This window comes from Melanerpes formicivorus, unplaced genomic scaffold (assembly GCF_026170545.1).
Source record: "Melanerpes formicivorus ecotype bairdi unplaced genomic scaffold, bMelFor1.0.p_v2 SCAF_72, whole genome shotgun sequence".
Lineage (NCBI taxonomy): Eukaryota > Metazoa > Chordata > Aves > Piciformes > Picidae > Melanerpes > Melanerpes formicivorus.
The window spans coordinates 3,489,466-3,507,582 of NW_027142424.1; the positions used below are offsets into that span (position 1 = coordinate 3,489,466).

Genomic DNA, 18,117 nt, shown 5'->3' on the forward strand with positions numbered 1-18,117 from the left:
CATCCCATTTTTTCGGGGCTCCCGGAAGGAGCTTCCAAAGAGCACCCCAGGAGCCGAGTCACGGGGTGCCGGGCCTTCGTGTTCCGGCTGCTCTGACACTGCCGTCGTGAGCCGGTACCCGCGCCAAGGACTGCGGGCCTCAACGGCGTCGAGCCCCGCTCTGGCGCAGTACCAGCGCCGAGAACAGCGGCCCTCGGTCCGCCCCGCCGCTGTGAGCTGAGCCCCGCTCCGGCCTGGTACCAGAGTCAACAGCAGAGCGGCTCGCCCCGCGTCACCGCCCCGCTCGGCGTTCGCCGCCGGTTGGCCGTCGGTGGGCCCCGCCCCCGGAAGCAGCTGGCCGCGCTGCCGGCGGCGGGCTGGGGCGTTCCGCCATGGCCGTAGGACCGCGGGCTGCCGCCGGACACATCGCCGCACCGCCTCGGTGCCCCCCTCGCTGAATCCCTCCGCTTCCCTCCAGCCCGCCATGGGCTCGCTGTTCCGCGGCGAGCCGATGTGCCTGGCGCAGCTCTTCCTGCAGAGCGGCTCGGCCTACGAGTGCCTCAGCGAGGTGGGCGAACGTGGCCTGGCCGAGTTCAGAGATGTGAGTACTGGCGACGGGACCCGGGCGCCCGGCGGGGCTCTCTGTGAGGATCGGGGAGGTAAAGGACCCCGAAGGGGCCCGGCGAGTGGGTGGACGTGGCGAAAGCCGAGCCGGACAGAAGAGATGCCATCAGGAGGATGTGGGTTTCAGTCTGGTGGAGCCATGTGAAAGAGTCCTCAGATCGCTTCTGTTCCTGTCTTTACCCATCTTAGACTTGTAGATGTATCGGTCATCGAATACCAGGCTGGGAGGGACGTCAAGGATCGCGTGGTCCAACCTGTATATAAATCTGGGCCCTAGCCTTCCTGAGACTCTGTAAGAAGACTATCCTATCTCTGTCACAGAATTAGTTTGAATTTGGAGTGGTTTGGTTTTGCAGTAGGATCCCTTGGGAGAGCCCATTATCCACCTTGAAGCCACCCTGATTTTTGTCTGAGTGTATGTGTGTGTGTGCAGCTAATAGGTGTAACCACCCCACTGACAGGTGGGTAGAAACAGCTTAGCTGTTTTGTAGGCTTAATTCTTCAACTCCAGAGACTCTGCATTATAAAGCATGGAGGAGCAATGAACTTTGGAGGAAACTACATGCTGAGTAATATAATATTGGGTTGGGTAATAATTAGCCTTGTTTCTTCATTGTCTCATCACCATTATATGATCTTTGCTTCCTGCCTAACACTTTGTAATTTCTTCCAAGTATTCTTCACATGTAGGTTGCAAAATTTTTGCAAGGAAAACTGGGAGAGCTTAAATTAACAGCTAATTGGTAAATAAGGCAGGTAAGAGGAGACAGATCTGTAAGAAACATTGCATGGGTGTCATGTTTAACATGTCAGTGCCACTTGAGGTATCTGACACTGCTTATTGCAGAAATAACCTGTTAGTGGATCTGATTTAAAAGCTGAATAAGCAGAGACATGTCACACATGTAATATGGGAATGTACATTAAAAGATTCTTTCAAAACTTAACATTTCATGTAGATTCTGTGGGAAACCATCACAAAAATGTGCTTGTAGAAGAGTTTGTTAACTGGTAGTCATTAAGTAGTCTCTTGAACCTATAGAAATAAGATCAGGAATGACTTCTCTAGTAGATCTGGTTATTTTGTTTGAGCAAAACTAGCAAAAGGCACTGATAATTCTGTTTAAATAAACCCCTGCTATTTGGGAACTTCCTTATCCTTTTAGATTTTGATACCTTCCTAGCAGAAAAGTACTTTATAGAAAGAGAGCACATAGAGTACACTCAAAATTGTCTCTATGAAGTCACAGACATAGCTGTTAGCTTTTAGGATTGTTGCTGATATAAATGCCTAATAAGCATTTTTTCCTTCTTCTGTAGCTCAACCCAAATGTAAGTGTATTTCAGAGAAAATTTGTGAATGAAGTGAAGAAGTGTGAAGAAATGGAAAGAATACTGGGTGAGCTTTGTTTCCATGTCTGCTCTTTCTCATCTGTGGTATTATTGAAGCTTACATGGTTAGAGTGGAACTGTGGTGAAGGTTTCAGCTACAGTGTTTTTTAATTTTTTGTGTGATGCAAATGCTGGAGAACCTTACACAGCTTCCCTACCTATGAAAAAATGCACAAGCATAGAAATGCAAAGTGTTTGTATGGATATCTGGAGATGACTTGAACACTGAATTGAGTCAGAACATGCAGATCTAATCCTTAATTTGTCTTGATATGCTGCATCAGTTCTCTGTGTATCACAGAATTGTTTAGGTTGAGAAGGACCTCTTGAGTCCACCTCCAGCTCAAGCTAGAGCCTGTTGTCCAGGAGTGTGTCTGGTGAGATTTTCAATATGAAAACTCCATACCTCTCTGGGCAGCCTGTTCCAGTATTTTATCTGGTTCTTGGTTTTGTGAGCTGTAAAAATGTCCTTATGCTGCAGCACAAACATGTTAAATAGGTTGGGTTATTTTTTAAGCTCAGAGTTGCTAATGTATTGCTAATAAATAGTTGAGACCGTGTCAATATTGACTGCTGAAAACATTACTAGGAAAATGGAAGCTTTACTCTGAATATTTCTTGGCTAGAAGATAAACTGTTTTTTCATGTTATGTAACTTAATACTGTAGATTTTTTTTTTTTAAAGCACCCTCAGAAATACCTTAGGTAATTAATGGTTGTACTCACGTGGTAGTTAATGACTAGAGAAGGGTGTGTGAGAGCATTACAGCCAGGATGCAGATTTCTTCAATGTATCCTGAGGAAAAGTTAATGTTAAAGGGTTCCTTTATTGAATCTCATCAGAGGCATGTGCTGGTCCTGCCAAACCACCCCAGTAGCTATTTCAGCAATCTCCCTCCACAGTGTGAGTTGCATTTGTTGTCAAGGTTGCTTAAGCTGCCTTGTTTGAACACTTTCTATTCCAAACATGGGTCAATGAGCAGAACACCAGGTTTTGACAGATGGAGTGATTAGCAGAAAGTGGTATCTTGAAATATAAAAAGCTTCTTAAAAAGTACTTTTGGTAGGAAAATTTCAGTCAGAGGACTCTGAAGATAGCTTACTTCTGGGGACTCCCAAAACAGAACCATTCTGTGTTTATTCCTAGCGTGCCATAAGCCCCCTTTTTATGAAGACTCCCGTGTGTGTGTTGTTGCTAAAACAAACAAATACAATAGCTGTGGCATGATGTTGCAGTGTGATCTGCACTATCAATAACAACTGAAGGGTGGCTGCAGCATTCTATGAAGTACAAGGAAATACCATTTCCTTTCTGATGCTGTTTCTCTTCTCACTCCAGGGTACTTAGTACAAGAAATTAAAAAGGCGGATATTCCACTTCCTGAAGGAGATGTTGCTCCTCCTGCCCCTTTGCTGAAACACATTCTAGAAATCCAGGTACCTTTTCCACAGAACAGATGGCAGAAGTATAGCTCTGGATCTTGGAACTGTAATTCACACTTGTTATCTTATTACCTATGGCTTAAATTACAGGGGTGTGGTCGGTGGTCAGAAACATTCACTTTTGGTTTTGTTCAGGTTTTGATCTTTCTGTCAGTGTTATTTCAAAGACTGCCAACAAAGATTTGATATTTACCCAAAATTCCTGTGGAGGGGGTCAAAGCTAAGTCCACAGGGTTTGCAGTCATCTGTTTTATTTTGATGGATTGGCACATTACACTGTTCCAGCCAAATTGTTATCTGCAGATGTATTCCTTCAGTTGTGTGCTTTGGGACTTAACTAAGGCTCTTTTTGTGCATCCAAAATTTCTGGGGAGTGTGGGAGTTTGATACGCCCCAGGCTCTGCAGAGTCCAGTGCTGGTTGCATAGCAAACATGGTGCTATTTTATCTGAATGCTTTTTCTGGTATTGTGTTAGAAGCTTGTAGAATGCAGATATGATTTTGAGTGACAGTATGTTTTGCTGTAATTCTGTTAATGAGATAGGTAAGCGCCTTGCACCCTGTACCATCTGAAAGTTCTAATTCCAAGTCTGCATTATTTCACTCTGACACAAATTAGGGTCAGAACAGCAGACTTAACAGATGCCAGTGGTGGATCAAGTGCACTTAGTACAAAGCAGCCTTTGGCAGACTGGGGAATAAAACCAATGGAGCTTAAGTTAAGTAAGAAATGGGGAAACTCCCACCATTGCAGCAAATGAACATATGCTTAAAACCCTTCCTACCCTGATTTCCAGAACAGTATAACAGTTTCTATGTCGTTTTTTCTCTGTGTTTTAGGAACAGTTGCAGAAGCTGGAGACAGAATTGAGGGAAATAACTCGGAACAAAGAAAAGTTGAGGAGAAACCTGCTCGAACTAACGGAATACATGTGCATGCTAGATGTGACTCAAGGATTTGTCAGGAGAACGGTAGAGGTACTGCTTATATTGTTTGGTGAGGGTTGTGTGTTGTGGGGCATTTTGGTTGTGATCAGTTCTAGTTCAAGTGTGAACTCTCGTGCTAGGCTGTGTTTATACACAGGAAAATGCAGCCCTAGATTTAGAAGAGATTTGTGACCTCTCTGAATTGTTTGAATATTCCTGCTGATGCCAACTGAAGATGAAGGTGTATTTGTGTGATTTTGATGCATAAATTGTGCTAAGGAATTTACCATGTAGCCCTTACAATACTGTGATTGCTAAGAGCGGTGCACTTGAGATCCCGAGATGTCTTGGTTGCCTGAATGGAACACAGGAGAAGTTGGTATATTTTTATTGCAATAATTTATTTAATTAACTGTTTTTTAGAATAACAAATGATCTTTCTTCTATTTGCCAGTATGAATCCCAATTACATGCAAATTATGAAGAGTTTCCATCCATGGAGAATGAGCCATTAGTGGATTACAACTGTATGCACAGACTGGGTGCCAAACTGGGGTAGGTATGGTTCAGTCCATGTATGGCTGATCATCAGTCTGTGCTGTTTCAGAACTGCTTTGGTGAGCTGCTGATAATAATGGACTGTTGTCTTAATAGGTGGAATGTAGTTTCAGGTTTCAGATGAGCCAGACAGTTTTAGACAGGGCAGGGTTCTGGCCCAAATGAGAACTGGATTATTTGAAGATATAGAAGGACAGCACCAAAAAAACTGTCTCAAAACTTCCATCAAATCGAGTACATGTGTTATGGAAAACCTCTAAATCGGTACTTTCTGCTGCTATTCAGAGTGTTTCTCTTGCATAAATACACTTTCAATCACCTGGCAATGTCAGTTGTAACATTATTAATGGTGTTGTCTAGTTGCCTTTCAAATGGTGTATGAATCCTGCTCTCTCTGACACCATTATGAGAGGGTGTTTTACCAACAAAACAAAACAAACCCACCTATGTCAAACATAATGCCAGTTGTGTGTTTGGCCTATGGTCTGTTTGCTTTCCAAACAGAAATTGACTCTATTTTATATAGCAGTTACTTCCTCCTTAGGGTGATGCTTCTTTCTCTAGAGATGGGAGATGTTAAGTTACTGGGACTGTGTGATATGGAGTAATGATGTGCTCTTGGGTTTTTACATTTTTTTGGTGTGATTTCAGCTTATTCAATTTTTTTTCTTTTTCCATAGGTTTATATCTGGGTTAGTTCACATGGCAAAAGTTGAAGCATTTGAGAAAATGCTGTGGCGAGCATGTAAGGGCTACACTATCCTTACCTATGCAGAGCTGGATGAGTGTCTGGAGGATCCTGATACAGTAAGTAAACACTGTAACTACCAGTTCATTTTGTTTGTGTTTTCCATAAAACCTGGAAGATTCCTGCTCAGGTCTGCCTGTAGTGAGTGTGACCTTGGAGGCAAAACTATTAAAAAGTCTTAAAACTTGTAAGACTGTAAAATGAGAGATCTTGATGCCACCATAAGTATGGGAGTTGCAATTAATTTATTGTGTCTCAGCTTGATGAGTGCAGAACTTTATTATGGAATTGTAGTGACTTTATAATTTTCTACCTATCTAAATATGTGGTTAAATGGCTGTTTGGATATTTATTAACTAGGTATGTGCAGTGTATTACCTTTCAGTAGTCATTTTAGTTCTTCATTCAGTGGTTAAAGGCAAGAAGTCTGGAGAATAGTTGGTGTTCTATGAAGTTTTTTCTCTGAACTTATGGCAGAAGGTTAATGCTACTAACACAGTTTCTAGTTATTCAGATTTGTAATTATAGTGGAGTTGCTGGTTAAAAACAAGCTTCATCAACCTATTTTTTTTGGTTTATTTTTTTTAGGGTGAAACCACAAAGTGGTTTGTTTTTTTAGTGTCCTATTGGGGTGAACAAATTGGCCAGAAAGTTAAGAAGATTTGTGATTGGTAAGAAGTAAAACATACATATAATTTCTTTGTACCTGGCTTATTTTCTTGTTAGTTTTCCCTCTGCTGCCCTTTTTTTAAAGTGTTGGTTTTTAGGCAAGGTTTGTGAAGCTAAATCTGTTCCTTCCCCTCATTGCATCTAGCTTTATAATTATGCAATATACAAATCAACGTATGAGTCATTTTATCTGCAATCCTTAAGTACAGGCAAAGTACTGATTCTCAGTTGAATCTGTTCTGTGGTTATTAACTGGCTAGGGCAGGGGGCTGGGTGACTTGTTTTGGTTTAGTTGGTTATTTAACATAAGCTTCTGTTTTTTCTGTAGCTATCACTGTCACGTGTATCCCTATCCAAATAGCACAGAGGAACGCAGTGCAGTTGTTGAAGGACTAAATGTTCGTATTCAGGATCTTCACACTGTGAGTAAATAACAACAGTATTCCCTTTGCTGTGCTTATTGTTTAGCAAATTCAATATATGAATACACTTCTAAAATATATACATCTTTGGGTCTGAATATGGCTGATTGTGAGCCAGCATGTGGCCAACAAAGCCAATGGCATCCTGGCCTGTATCAGTAATAGCGTGACCAGCAGTGTTCAGTTTTGGGGCCCTTACTACAAGGAATACATTGAGGTGCTGGAGCTGGTCCAGAAGAGGACAACAAAGCTAGTGAAGGGTTTGGAGAGCAAGTCTTGTGAGGAGCAGCTGAAGGAACTGGGGTTGTTCAGCCTGGAGAAAAGGAGGCTGAGGGGAGACATTGTTGCTCTCTACAGCTCCCTGAAAGGAGTTATAGTGAGGTGGGTGTTGGTCTCTTTGCCCTAATAACAAGTGATGGGGCAAGAGAAAATGGCCTCCAGAGGAGACTTAAATTGAGTATTAGATGAAACTTACTCACTGAAAGGGTTTTAAACATTGGAACAGGCTCTTGGGGGAAGTGGTTGAATTCTCATCCCCAGAGGTTTTTAAAAGCAAGAGAGTTGTGCTGAAGGGACATGGTTTAGCATCAGACTTGGTAGAGTTAATGGTTGGGCTTGTTGATATTGAAGGTCTTTTCCAACCAAAACTATTCTGTGATTCTGTGACTTCATGTCACGTTCCTGATCTTGTGTTGTATGGTTCTGTTAAAGTTCAGGGCACCTGGGCATTGTCTTCTGTTTCCAGCAGCAGTTAGTGCGCTCTCTTAGATCAAGCAGTGGAGAAACGCTGTATGCTTTTAGTGAAGGTAACGTGACCACGGGGACGTTTTCAATTAATTTCTTTTCCTTGGCCAAAGGTGCTGCATAAAACCGAGGATTACTTACGCCAAGTCTTATGTAAAGCATCTGAATCAGTCTATACATGGGTTATCCAAGTGAAGAAGATGAAAGCCATTTATCATGTACTCAACCTGTGCAGTTTTGATGTCACAAATAAATGTTTAATTGCTGAGGCTTGGTGTCCAGTCGCTGATCTGCAAAATTTGCGCCATGCATTGGAGGAAGGTTCAGTAAGTCAGCTGAAAACTCACTGGTGTTAAAACTTCTGTCTTGAACTAACTGTGCAGATGAAGAAAGAAAAGCATTATTTAAAATAGCCTACAAGTAGGCACAGGCATGTCTGGGCTTCTGTGAACTCATATCAAATAATTACTTTATAAGCAAAGTCTTTATTTAGTGTTGGGGGGGGGGGGGGGCATTTTACTGGTTGATTTGTTGGTTTCTTGTTGGTTTGTTGTTCTGCTTACAGTGAAGCAGAAGATTCTAATTCCCTTGTGTTTGTTCTGTTGAGTGCAGCTCCATCTTTTTTGATTTATAAGAGAAAATTTTTAGTAACAAATATTTGGTTTATAATACTGACTGATGAGTCTTGTCTGGTACTTCATGTAAAGATTAGAACACTACATAATCAGTGGTTTAGAGGAACAGATCAGTGTAATTTTTTTTTTAAGGCAAAAAGGGATAAATGTTAAACACAAGACTTAATTTAGGGATGTTTCAGGATCAGTGAAACAGCTGAAAGGGGAAAGGATTGATTAGCATCAGCTGAGTTTTTGTATACATGTGTCTTCTTTTTGTCTGTAATTAGAGAAAGAGTGGAGCTGCAGTTTCTTCATTCATGAATACCATCCCAACAACACAACCTCCTCCAACTTTGATACGTACCAATAAATTTACCTCAGGGTTCCAAAACATTGTTGATGCCTATGGAGTTGGAAACTATGGCGAAGTTAATCCAGGTTGGTCCTTCTGAAATCTGAACTGTGAGCAGTGCTGTCATTACTGCTTGCCTTGTTATATGTTTAAATGTCTTGCTGAGTTGGACACCATTAAAGGCAAAATGGTGACAACCATGCTGCATATAGGTAGCTTTTTTAAAATACGTCAAAAGTACCAGTGGTGCTCCAAGCTGTAAGATGGGATTTGATTTTGCATTAAAGATGTATAATGTAAAGCTGTATAATGTTTCTTTGTGTTTTACCTTGGATAAGGTATTTGAGGGGTGGAGGCAGGGAAAATCCCTGTGCTAATGGCTATTGATTTTACTTGAAAAAAATCCAGCTTTTATAGCCCAGTTATTTTAATGTCCTGATGTACTTTTGTGGCTATGTTCACTATGTCATGCTGTACAGAAAAGGGCACATTATAATGGAGACCCAAAATAGCCCTGGAGGGTGAACTCTTGTCAGGGCTTGTATTCTTCTCATAATTACCAGCTAATGTTCAACTGTGGAGTTGTTACTAAAGGATACACAACAAGCAAGCTTTAAAGTGAGTTTAATTCATAGTGTGGAGGAGAGGTCTATTAGCAAGAAGTGAAACGTCTTTCAAACTCAAAGCTGAAATTGTTTGAGAGGTTAAAGTAGTTGAATTTCTTAGTCATAATTCATATAGCAATAGCATCTGTTGTGCTGTGTGCCTGAAATCTGTTGTGCTGTCATTCCAGCTCTCTATACCATCATCACTTTTCCCTTCTTGTTTGCGGTGATGTTTGGAGACTTAGGCCATGGTCTGCTAATGCTCATATTTGCACTCCTGACAATACTGTATGAAAACCACCCTAGATTGCAAAGATCACAAGATGAGGTAAAAGGAATTAGAAATAATGTACTCCCCATCCAGCAAGATAACTTCAACTGAATAGCACAACTTACTGCATGTGTACTAGACTGGGTGGTTTTTCTTTTGTTTCAAGATTTTCTTTCTTTAAAGTTGACATTAACTATTCACTTTTGTTGAAAGGACAGAAACAGTCAAGTTGTAATGAAAGGCTGAGAAAAATCAGTTGATACTGTTGTGCTTTCCTTTTGTGAGGGCTAATTATTGATGTATGTGTTTCACACAGTGTGGTTACAGTGACTAAGGTGAGGAGAAAACGATTTTTCAAATTCCATCTTTTATTGTTCCTGTAAACAAATTGTAGTTTGAAATTTATTACACTTAATTTTAACCAATTTTTTAAAAATCATATGGTGTTGGAATGCAGGAACACCTACACCTCTCCTTAGAGTTACATTTAATTAAGAGTGGCTGCAAATGGCTAACTTCTTGAAAACTAATCTCAGGAAGAAAATGGGCCTTAAAAAGATGATTTGTTAGTCTAATGATGCCAGTGAGAAAAGGCTCAGTTTGTGTCATGGGAGCCTTCATGGGGACTTCAAATCTATGTTCAGTTTATACCAAAAATGTGTTCCTCTTAGAAATGTCTAGATAAGGATTTTTCATGTAGGATTTTTCATTTTTCTTCTTTTTCCCCCAATACTTCCAGATAATGAAAATGTTATTTGAAGGCCGCTATGTCATTTTGTTAATGGGTCTGTTTTCTGTCTACACTGGATTGATCTATAATGACTGTTTTTCAAAGTCATTAAATATATTTGGTTCTGGATGGAATGTTTCAGCAATGTTTGAAGAGAAGATCTGGGGGTGAGTAGCATGCCTCTCTGCCTTCTGTGCTGTTAAACCAAAACCATGCTTCCTGTACCAGTTTAACCCTTTTGCTCACCTATTTTAATTGTTTGGTTTTTTCTAATTGAGAGTAGTAAGTAAATGTTGTGATGTCTAACAAAACCTTATTGTGAAGGTAACAAGTGCTCGTGCACTAAGGGCTCAGTGATAACATCTATGTTTAGGATAGAAAGCAGTAATATTTAAAAACAAAAAAATCAACTTGCTCATTACTTTAAAGTGGGCAATCCACAGAGAACACAATTTCTTGCAAAACCAATATTAGAATTTGATTATATTTAATTCAGTCAGTCGGGTTAGTCTTGTATTTATCAATGTTGCTTTACTAGATTGACATGTCCTCAGTCACCTGGAGGATTTTCTAGAATATAATTTAATGAAATGAATTTCTTAACAATCATTAGTTTCTGCACAGCCTTTCTTGATAGTAAAAGGGAGTTAAAAAAGTAGGCTATGTGAATCGTCTAACCTGCTTTTTCACAAAGTGGAGTAACCTCATTGTTTTGAGATGTGGCCCTTTGGTATTTAAATGTTCACAGCCTGCATCTCATTTTGCTACAAAACCCAGGAAGTGGCTTAAAATAGGAGGGTCGAAAGCACTGACTTTGGTTAAAGTGAAACACTGCATGGAGTTAGAGTAGGAAATAATTGAAATGCGAAAGGGAGAAAATCTCAATTATTCTTTAGGTGTTTGTTAGTGAATTTTATATAACAGCAAATTGTGATCTTTTTAAATGAATTTTCCATTCTAAGGGAAATGGGGATAAAATAAAGAAACTTTCATTTAAAAAACATGAGTGTGAATTAAGCCCAGATGGTGAGTTTCTAGAGGTACTTATTTTTTGCAATTGTTTTTATTCGCTTAGAAATAATTTTGAAGTCTGACCATGGACGAGCTACTCATCATGGAAAGCAGGAGCAGCATCTTGCAGAGATGAAAGTATATGTTGTCACCATGTTTAAACAGTGTCAGATCTAATTGTGTTTTTCTTTCTCTGCAGTCTTGAGGATCTACAGGATAATCAGTTTTTAGCACTGGATCCAAATGTTACTGGTGTATACCATGGAGTTTATCCTTTTGGAATTGATCCGGTGAGTTTTATTCTTTTAAATTATCCATTTGTGACGATCAGTCCTTTGTAAATTGGAATTTGGTATGTGTTTGAGAGAGAGAAATCTTCCTATGGATTCAACACATTTCTACTTCCATCCATTCTCCATTTAAAAAGAGCTTTTTGTTTCAGCAGTCAAAGATTTTTCACAGAATTATTTTTCATGCAACTCAATTTCATTTGTGATCCCTGTTGGAGGTAGAATTCTGTTCTGCAGTAGAGAAAGGCAAATGTTTTAGTCCTTGTATTACACTGTTCTTTAATGCTGGTTTTGTCTTCTCTTCCTCAGATATGGAATTTGGCAAGCAACCGTCTCAGCTTTTTAAATTCTTTCAAAATGAAAATGTCTGTGATTTTTGGAGTGACTCACATGACGTTTGGAGTTGTACTGGGGGTATTTAACCACTTGTAAGTACCCGAAGTTAATATTGACATTGTAGCTTTTGTCAAGACTTGAGTGATAACAGTTAATCTGGTAAGAGAGACTGGAACAATTTAAAACAAAACAAAACAAAACCCCAAGCAACCAACCACAGAATAATAGAATGATTCTTAAAATAAACACAGCAGCAGAGAGACCTTCCTTCACGTGAATGTGATGATGGATTGGTACTATGCCAAAAAATCTGAAGACATCAATTAATACAAGACTTCCCACTGAAATCATAGAATCATTTCGGCTGGAAAAGACCTCTAAGATCATCGATTCCAACTGCTGACCTAACACCATTATGGCTATTAAACTGTGTCTCAGTGTGCCATGTCTACATATTTTGGAATGCCTCCAGGGACAATGAGTTCACCATCTCCCCAGGCAGCCCGTTCCAAAATACCTGATGTAAATTTCACCAAATACAAAGAAATTGGTTCTGGATTGCATTTCCATGTTGCCACTTAAAAGTTCTGGCTTTTATTCTCACATTGAAATCATGTTTGGGCCATGTATTTATCTTGATCTTTCTTTGTAAAATTATGTTTGTCTTTTTTTCCCCCATTTTTATCTTTTAGGCATTTCAAGAAGAAGTACAATATTTATTTGGTTTTTCTTCCTGAACTTTTATTCATGATGTGCATCTTTGGCTACCTTGTCTTTATGATATTCTTTAAATGGCTAGCATACTCTGCAGAGGACTCTACATCTGCTCCTAGTATCCTGATACAATTTATTAACATGTTCCTGTTTACTGGTGGTGAAACAGATGTCTTCTACACTGGACAGGTTAGTTAGTAATGTCCTTGACAGCTTCTGTCAAGGAGGTCCTGTATTTGCCATACAGATTAACACTTCACCAGTCATAAAAGGCTGATGGCTGAGTCTTGCCCTACAAGGGTGAATGTATCAGACTAAGGGGAAATCGAATAAAGGTTATGATGAAATAATATATTTACTCTTTTAATTGCTTGTAAGATTTTTACATAGTGGCTGGTGACAATACCTGTTTCTAGAACAAAATCACCCAAGTTAAAATTAAAGGTGGAGAGGAAAACCTCATGCTTGTAATTTTGATACTTTTTTATGTGGTAAATAGTCTTTGTAAGAATAGTATCAGCATATTATATATATCAGAATATCAGTAGTGCCTTAATCTAGAACCAGTCCTGAGGATACTGTATGTCTGTAACTCAAATTTAAGGGCCTGATTAAGTGTGTGTTCAAGTGGTATTTTTTCTTATGCTCAAACAGACCTTTAAAGAAAATGGGAAGTTTTTTTTCCTAGTTTTGATTGCATGAGCTAATCTTATTTTCTTTCTTTCCTGCCCAGATTGGTCTGCAGAGGTTTTTACTTACTATTGCTTTTCTTTGTGTTCCCGTATTGCTTTTTGGTAAACCTCTGTATTTATACTGGTTGCAGAGTGGAGCCCGAGGCATTAGAATGTACAGGGTAAGTAATTGAGACACACATTTTTCAGTATAGAAGAAGTCAGCTGGTGGTGTTTTGCATGTAATGTCCTTGTTAGGTATTTCTGCTCTCAATGTTTTTGACTGTAACCCATAATAGTGCTTTGTTCCTCTGGCTGTCTTTTTGCCTTTGCCTATGACTACTTTAAATGTTTTAAACAGCATTGTCAGTCCGCTTGAAGATGTGATGTTTCCATTTTGTAGAGTGGCTACAAGCTAATTCGGAAAGAAAGTGAAGAAGAGCTTTCTCTTCTGAGATGTCATGATGTAGAAGAAGGAAGCAGTCATTTGGACAGTGGGCACAGAGAGGGGGATGGAGAGGAGGTAATGGCTTTACTTAATCTCTAGTTTGTGTTCTTAAAAGCAAGTTAGAAATGGAATATCAAGATAATCTATTGCATAGAGCACCTGGAAGTTTTCAGGAAAATCAGCTGAGCCTTTACCAAAACCTTGATGCCTGAATGCAATTTGCTTATCTTTATTTGTTGATATTTTATCGTTATTTCTTGTTATATTCAGTAGTATTTGTGGTAAACCATAATCTCTCTGTAGTGGAGAAGAGGAGGTGCTTTATTTGCATCTCTAGACGTTACGTCTAAGGCTATAGGTTTTCTTAAACTGAAGAGTAGGATAAAAATCCTACCTGTGCGACTTCTATGGATTTTTAAAATCAAGGCAAGAGCATGATTGCCAGCTTCATATTAATTAATCTTGGCTTTTCATTCAGACAAAAGTCTTTTTATGTCTGCATATTACATTTTGTGATGAGGATTATTGCTAATGAGGGTTGGGGGATTTGGGCAGCATTCCTAGTCCCTAGCTACTGCTGCTGGTGAGTTTTGAGCAACCTTTTAAAGGTCATGACTGATTCCACTGATTTCTTGTGTATTGAAAGACAAAAATTGTTTCAGTTTCCCAGTGTACAGACTAGTACTCGCTTCACTGGGATAGTTGACTTGCTTTTGATGTGTATGAAATACAAGAGTTGTTGGCTTAAAAATCTCATAGTTCGTGCAAAGTAAGTGTTGACATTTGTAGTAATAATAGTCTTGGAACTCTTTGTTAGCAGCAAGTTTGTACATTTATTTAGAGTTTACAGCATTCATATAGTTACTTTTCTATCACTGGCATTACTAATAACCATTCCTGCTTTAAAATACACGAAAATGGACATGATCAATGTATGACCTTAGTAGAATGGGACGGAATCATGGCTAGGTTTACTACTTAAAAGTTTTCAAGTATTAGATCACATTCCTTGTGGAAACCATCAGTTACATTTTTTATCAATAAAGGAATTGGGGAAATGAACTGGGAAATTGTAATATCTGATTTAGTTTTTTTAATGTTGCCTATAGATACACAGATCTTTTTTCACTTGATATGAAGGCAGTGCATTCCCCTTCAATAGAATTATTGTTCCATATGTACTAAGATTTCCTGTGCTGTACTATGTGTAAATGCATACAAATGTATTTTTGTGTTTTAGTTTAATTTTGCAGATGTGTTTATGAATCAAGCAATTCATACCATTGAATACTGTTTAGGATGCATTTCTAATACGGCTTCATATCTGAGACTCTGGGCATTAAGTCTTGCTCATGCACGTAAGTGGGGGTTTTTTGAGTTGGTTGGTGGTTTATTTTCATATATCTGTCCTGATTTTTAATGCTGGTTAGAGGGGGATTGGCTTGTTGAAGTGATACTACTTTGAAATCATCAGACGAAATTCCCCTGTTTAACCATGATGTATGAAAAAACCCCCAAACTAAAATAGTGACTTAATCTTTGGAACCTAGTAATCTGCAGTGATTGCTCTGTGTTGTGAAGAGGCTGATACTTACCTTGCGTAACAGTTTATCAGCAGTCACACTACCACTTCCTATTTTCCATTGGTTGACTGGTTTAGAATCTATTTGGGCACTTGCTAAACTCTTCATGTCATGGTGTAAAATATTGCCAGCAGGAGATCTGATTTTTGAAACTGAGATGTCCCTGTAAGTGTTCTGGGGGAGGGAGGGGTAAGGGGGCAACTAACTGGGGGAGGGTGTTGCTGCTAGTTCAGCAGATGCTGTGATACTGGTTAGACTAGAATATGGTGAGTTGGAGTGGCTTGCTAGGGAAGTGTGTGCAGTGTCAGCATTAATGATGAAAACTTTTTTTAACTAGAGTTATCAGAAGTTCTGTGGCAAATGGTGATGCGAGTGGGTCTTCGTGTGGATACAACATACGGTGTCTTACTTCTAGTCCCTGTTCTAGCCTTTTTTGCTGTGCTAACAGTTTTTATTCTTCTGGTCATGGAGGGACTTTCTGCTTTTCTCCATGCTATACGACTTCACTGGTAAGTTAATTTCTCTTTTATACCAGTTTATTATATACTGACTTGTTCAAGAGGAATATTTTTTTTTGGTGACAAAATATTAGGTGTTTTATTAAAAAGAGAAAAAAAGTGTAAAATTAAACAGAATCCTGCCCCTGTAATAGATTTAGCATTTAAAATAAGTTGAATGTGACTGTTTTGCTGGGATATTTTCAGTAAATTCAAGTATTATATTGGCCTATGATGTGTGTTAACCTCTGCCACATTCAGACTTGGTTTTGGTGCAAGCTGTGAGTATATCTGATTTATAGTAATGCAGCTTTCTATAGAGTATTAGTAACATAGATAAGTGCTTTTAGTTTCAGCCTGGTTATAGCACTGAATGGCTTCAGTCTGTTTTATCTATTTGGTTCACCAGAACATTGATGCTTGTGAGCAAAGTTTTTTACTACAGTGGGGCTGCCAACGCTTAAGTATTTTAATCTTTACTTAGTCTTAATATCACAGGCTCTGCACACTGGAGTATATTCAGAAAGTATTCAATTTGAAACCTGATAAAATTTACAGTATAAAAGACAAACACATAGTCTATAAACACGAGGCGCAGCTATATGCATTGCAGAGTATTGTCTTCACAGTACTGTATATTTGCAAAACAATTAACTGCCACTAACTGGAACTTGAGAAACATGAAATTTGTCTGAGTCTGTGGGAGGAAGGTGAAATAGCTGCATAGAAAGCCTCACTGACAGGGCTAGGGTTGGTTTTGTTCAGCCTCTTGTTGCATGGTTGACAAGTTGACGCCTTGACAACTGGTCACTTTGGATTAAACAGATTCTGGTTTTATCTCATTTCAGGGTGGAATTTCAGAACAAATTTTACTCTGGTGGAGGATACAAGTTTACACCTTTCTCTTTTAAGCACATTTCTTTACATTTTAATAAAGATGATATGGTGTAGTTTGGTTGCTGTCAGCAGAAATGTTTGGAATTGTCTGCAAATAATCATGTGATTTGATCTTACCTAGGAATGTTTTCCTGTAAGACAAAGTGGTTTTCACTGATTGCCTTATAATGCAGCCAAATAATTCTGTAATATATACCTCCCATAGAAATACATAGCAGATCTGGAACATCTTGTAAAGTATATAGATATAAAATGTACATTTTTCTTGATAAACTAATGTTGTAAATTAATTTTATTCTTAAAAAGAAAAAAAGTTGTTACTGCTTGTTCTAAAACTGATGTAGGTATTTTTTGTTGTTGTTGAGGCTGTTTCTTTTCTTGAATGATTACTTTAAGTTATCTGAAAGAAATCCATTCGTTGCTATTCACATCCTTAAGCAAGCTCCCACCTCATGCACTTTGAGAACAACTCAGCAGTGCAGAAGAAGCAATGTCCATTTTCAGTGTTTTGAAAGCATTATCAAATGCAGAGTTACGCATAGCAATGCAACGTGCTCTTTTCTGGCCCTATTTACAATTGCACTGAAAATGTTAAATGCTTATGCCACGTTCTGCCCAGAGTTAACTATTTCAATCTTCCCCAAACTGCAGTGATAGTGTTATGGAAGAAGGCAGGATGAGAAGTGGGGACTGGAAATTTTACTCCTCTGCTTTCCCCCTCCTGGGGAACATTGTGATAGGTGCTGCTCTGCAAAGTGAGTTGTGTGCAGCTTTCACTTGCAGTGACCTTGATGGGTAAAAGCCTTACACGGTCTGGCTGAGGACTCAAATAAAAGAATGGAAAGGTCTACTAGGCATTTTTATCCAGAGTTCTATTTTTAGAGTGTGGTCCCATAGGTGGAGTTTTCACTCCTGGGGCTAACTTTTGCATGAGAAATAAAGAATTGGCCTTGATCCGTGTTTAACTGTAAAGACATACAGCATTCTTTATGTGCTGTTGAGCCGAAGTTTGTACCAAACAGGGGCAAAGGGTCCATTTTGTATTCTTTTTGTCAGTGTCAAAACGGGGATGTTGCCCTCATTTAAACATCTGTGCTGCATGGACAGCCTAAGTTTTGCACTCATTTCATATTAATTCCCAATAAAACTTCCTTTGTGCTGTTCGGGCCGGGCCCATATCTTTGTAGTAGCCCTTTCTTTGCCCCGGACGACGCTGGAGAGGGACTCCCCGCACGGGAAGCCCCTAGCCTGCCACTGCAGTGTCCGCTCCGTGCCCCCTAGATGGCTGGAGCTATGGAAACGATCACGCGCCATAGGTGACGGCCGTTGGGCGGGCCGCGGCCTCGTGAGGCGGGCGTTGGGCGGGCCGAGGCCTCGTGAGGCGGGCGTTGGGCAGGGCGAGTCTCTGTGAGGCGGGCGTTGGGCGGGCCGAGTCTCCGTGAGGCGGGCGTTGGGGGGGCCACCGCCTCCTGAGGCGGGGCGTTGGGTGGGCCACTGCCTCGTTAGGCGGGGCGTTGGGCGGGCCGAGTCTCCGTGAGGCGGGCGTTGGGTGGGCCACCGCCTCCTGAGGCGGGGCGTTGGGCGGGCCGA

At 39.9% G+C, this 18,117-nt stretch overlaps 1 protein-coding gene across 3 annotated transcripts; it reads left to right on the plus strand.

Moving 5' to 3' along the window:
• Positions 1 to 337: 337 nt before the first annotated feature.
• ATP6V0A2 (ATPase H+ transporting V0 subunit a2) lies at positions 338 to 17,705 on the plus strand. Of its 3 annotated transcripts, none has more exons than XM_068163554.1 (20): positions 338 to 580; positions 1,924 to 2,002; positions 3,335 to 3,432; positions 4,278 to 4,415; positions 4,819 to 4,919; positions 5,603 to 5,729; positions 6,259 to 6,341; positions 6,668 to 6,761; positions 7,619 to 7,831; positions 8,410 to 8,560; positions 9,268 to 9,407; positions 10,090 to 10,247; positions 11,291 to 11,381; positions 11,691 to 11,809; positions 12,410 to 12,620; positions 13,165 to 13,284; positions 13,506 to 13,625; positions 14,791 to 14,908; positions 15,471 to 15,642; positions 16,479 to 17,705. In XM_068163554.1, the coding sequence occupies exons 1-20, from the start codon at positions 464 to 466 to the stop codon at positions 16,579 to 16,581; spliced, it is 2,553 nt and encodes an 850-aa protein (XP_068019655.1). In that variant the 5' UTR covers positions 338 to 463; the 3' UTR covers positions 16,582 to 17,705. The 3 variants fall into 3 exon arrangements, with proteins under 3 accessions (XP_068019655.1, XP_068019657.1, XP_068019658.1); XM_068163556.1 differs by lacking the exon at positions 338 to 580 and adding an exon at positions 807 to 895; XM_068163557.1 differs by lacking the exon at positions 338 to 580 and adding an exon at positions 927 to 1,359.
• The last annotated feature ends 412 nt before the right edge of the window (positions 17,706 to 18,117 follow it).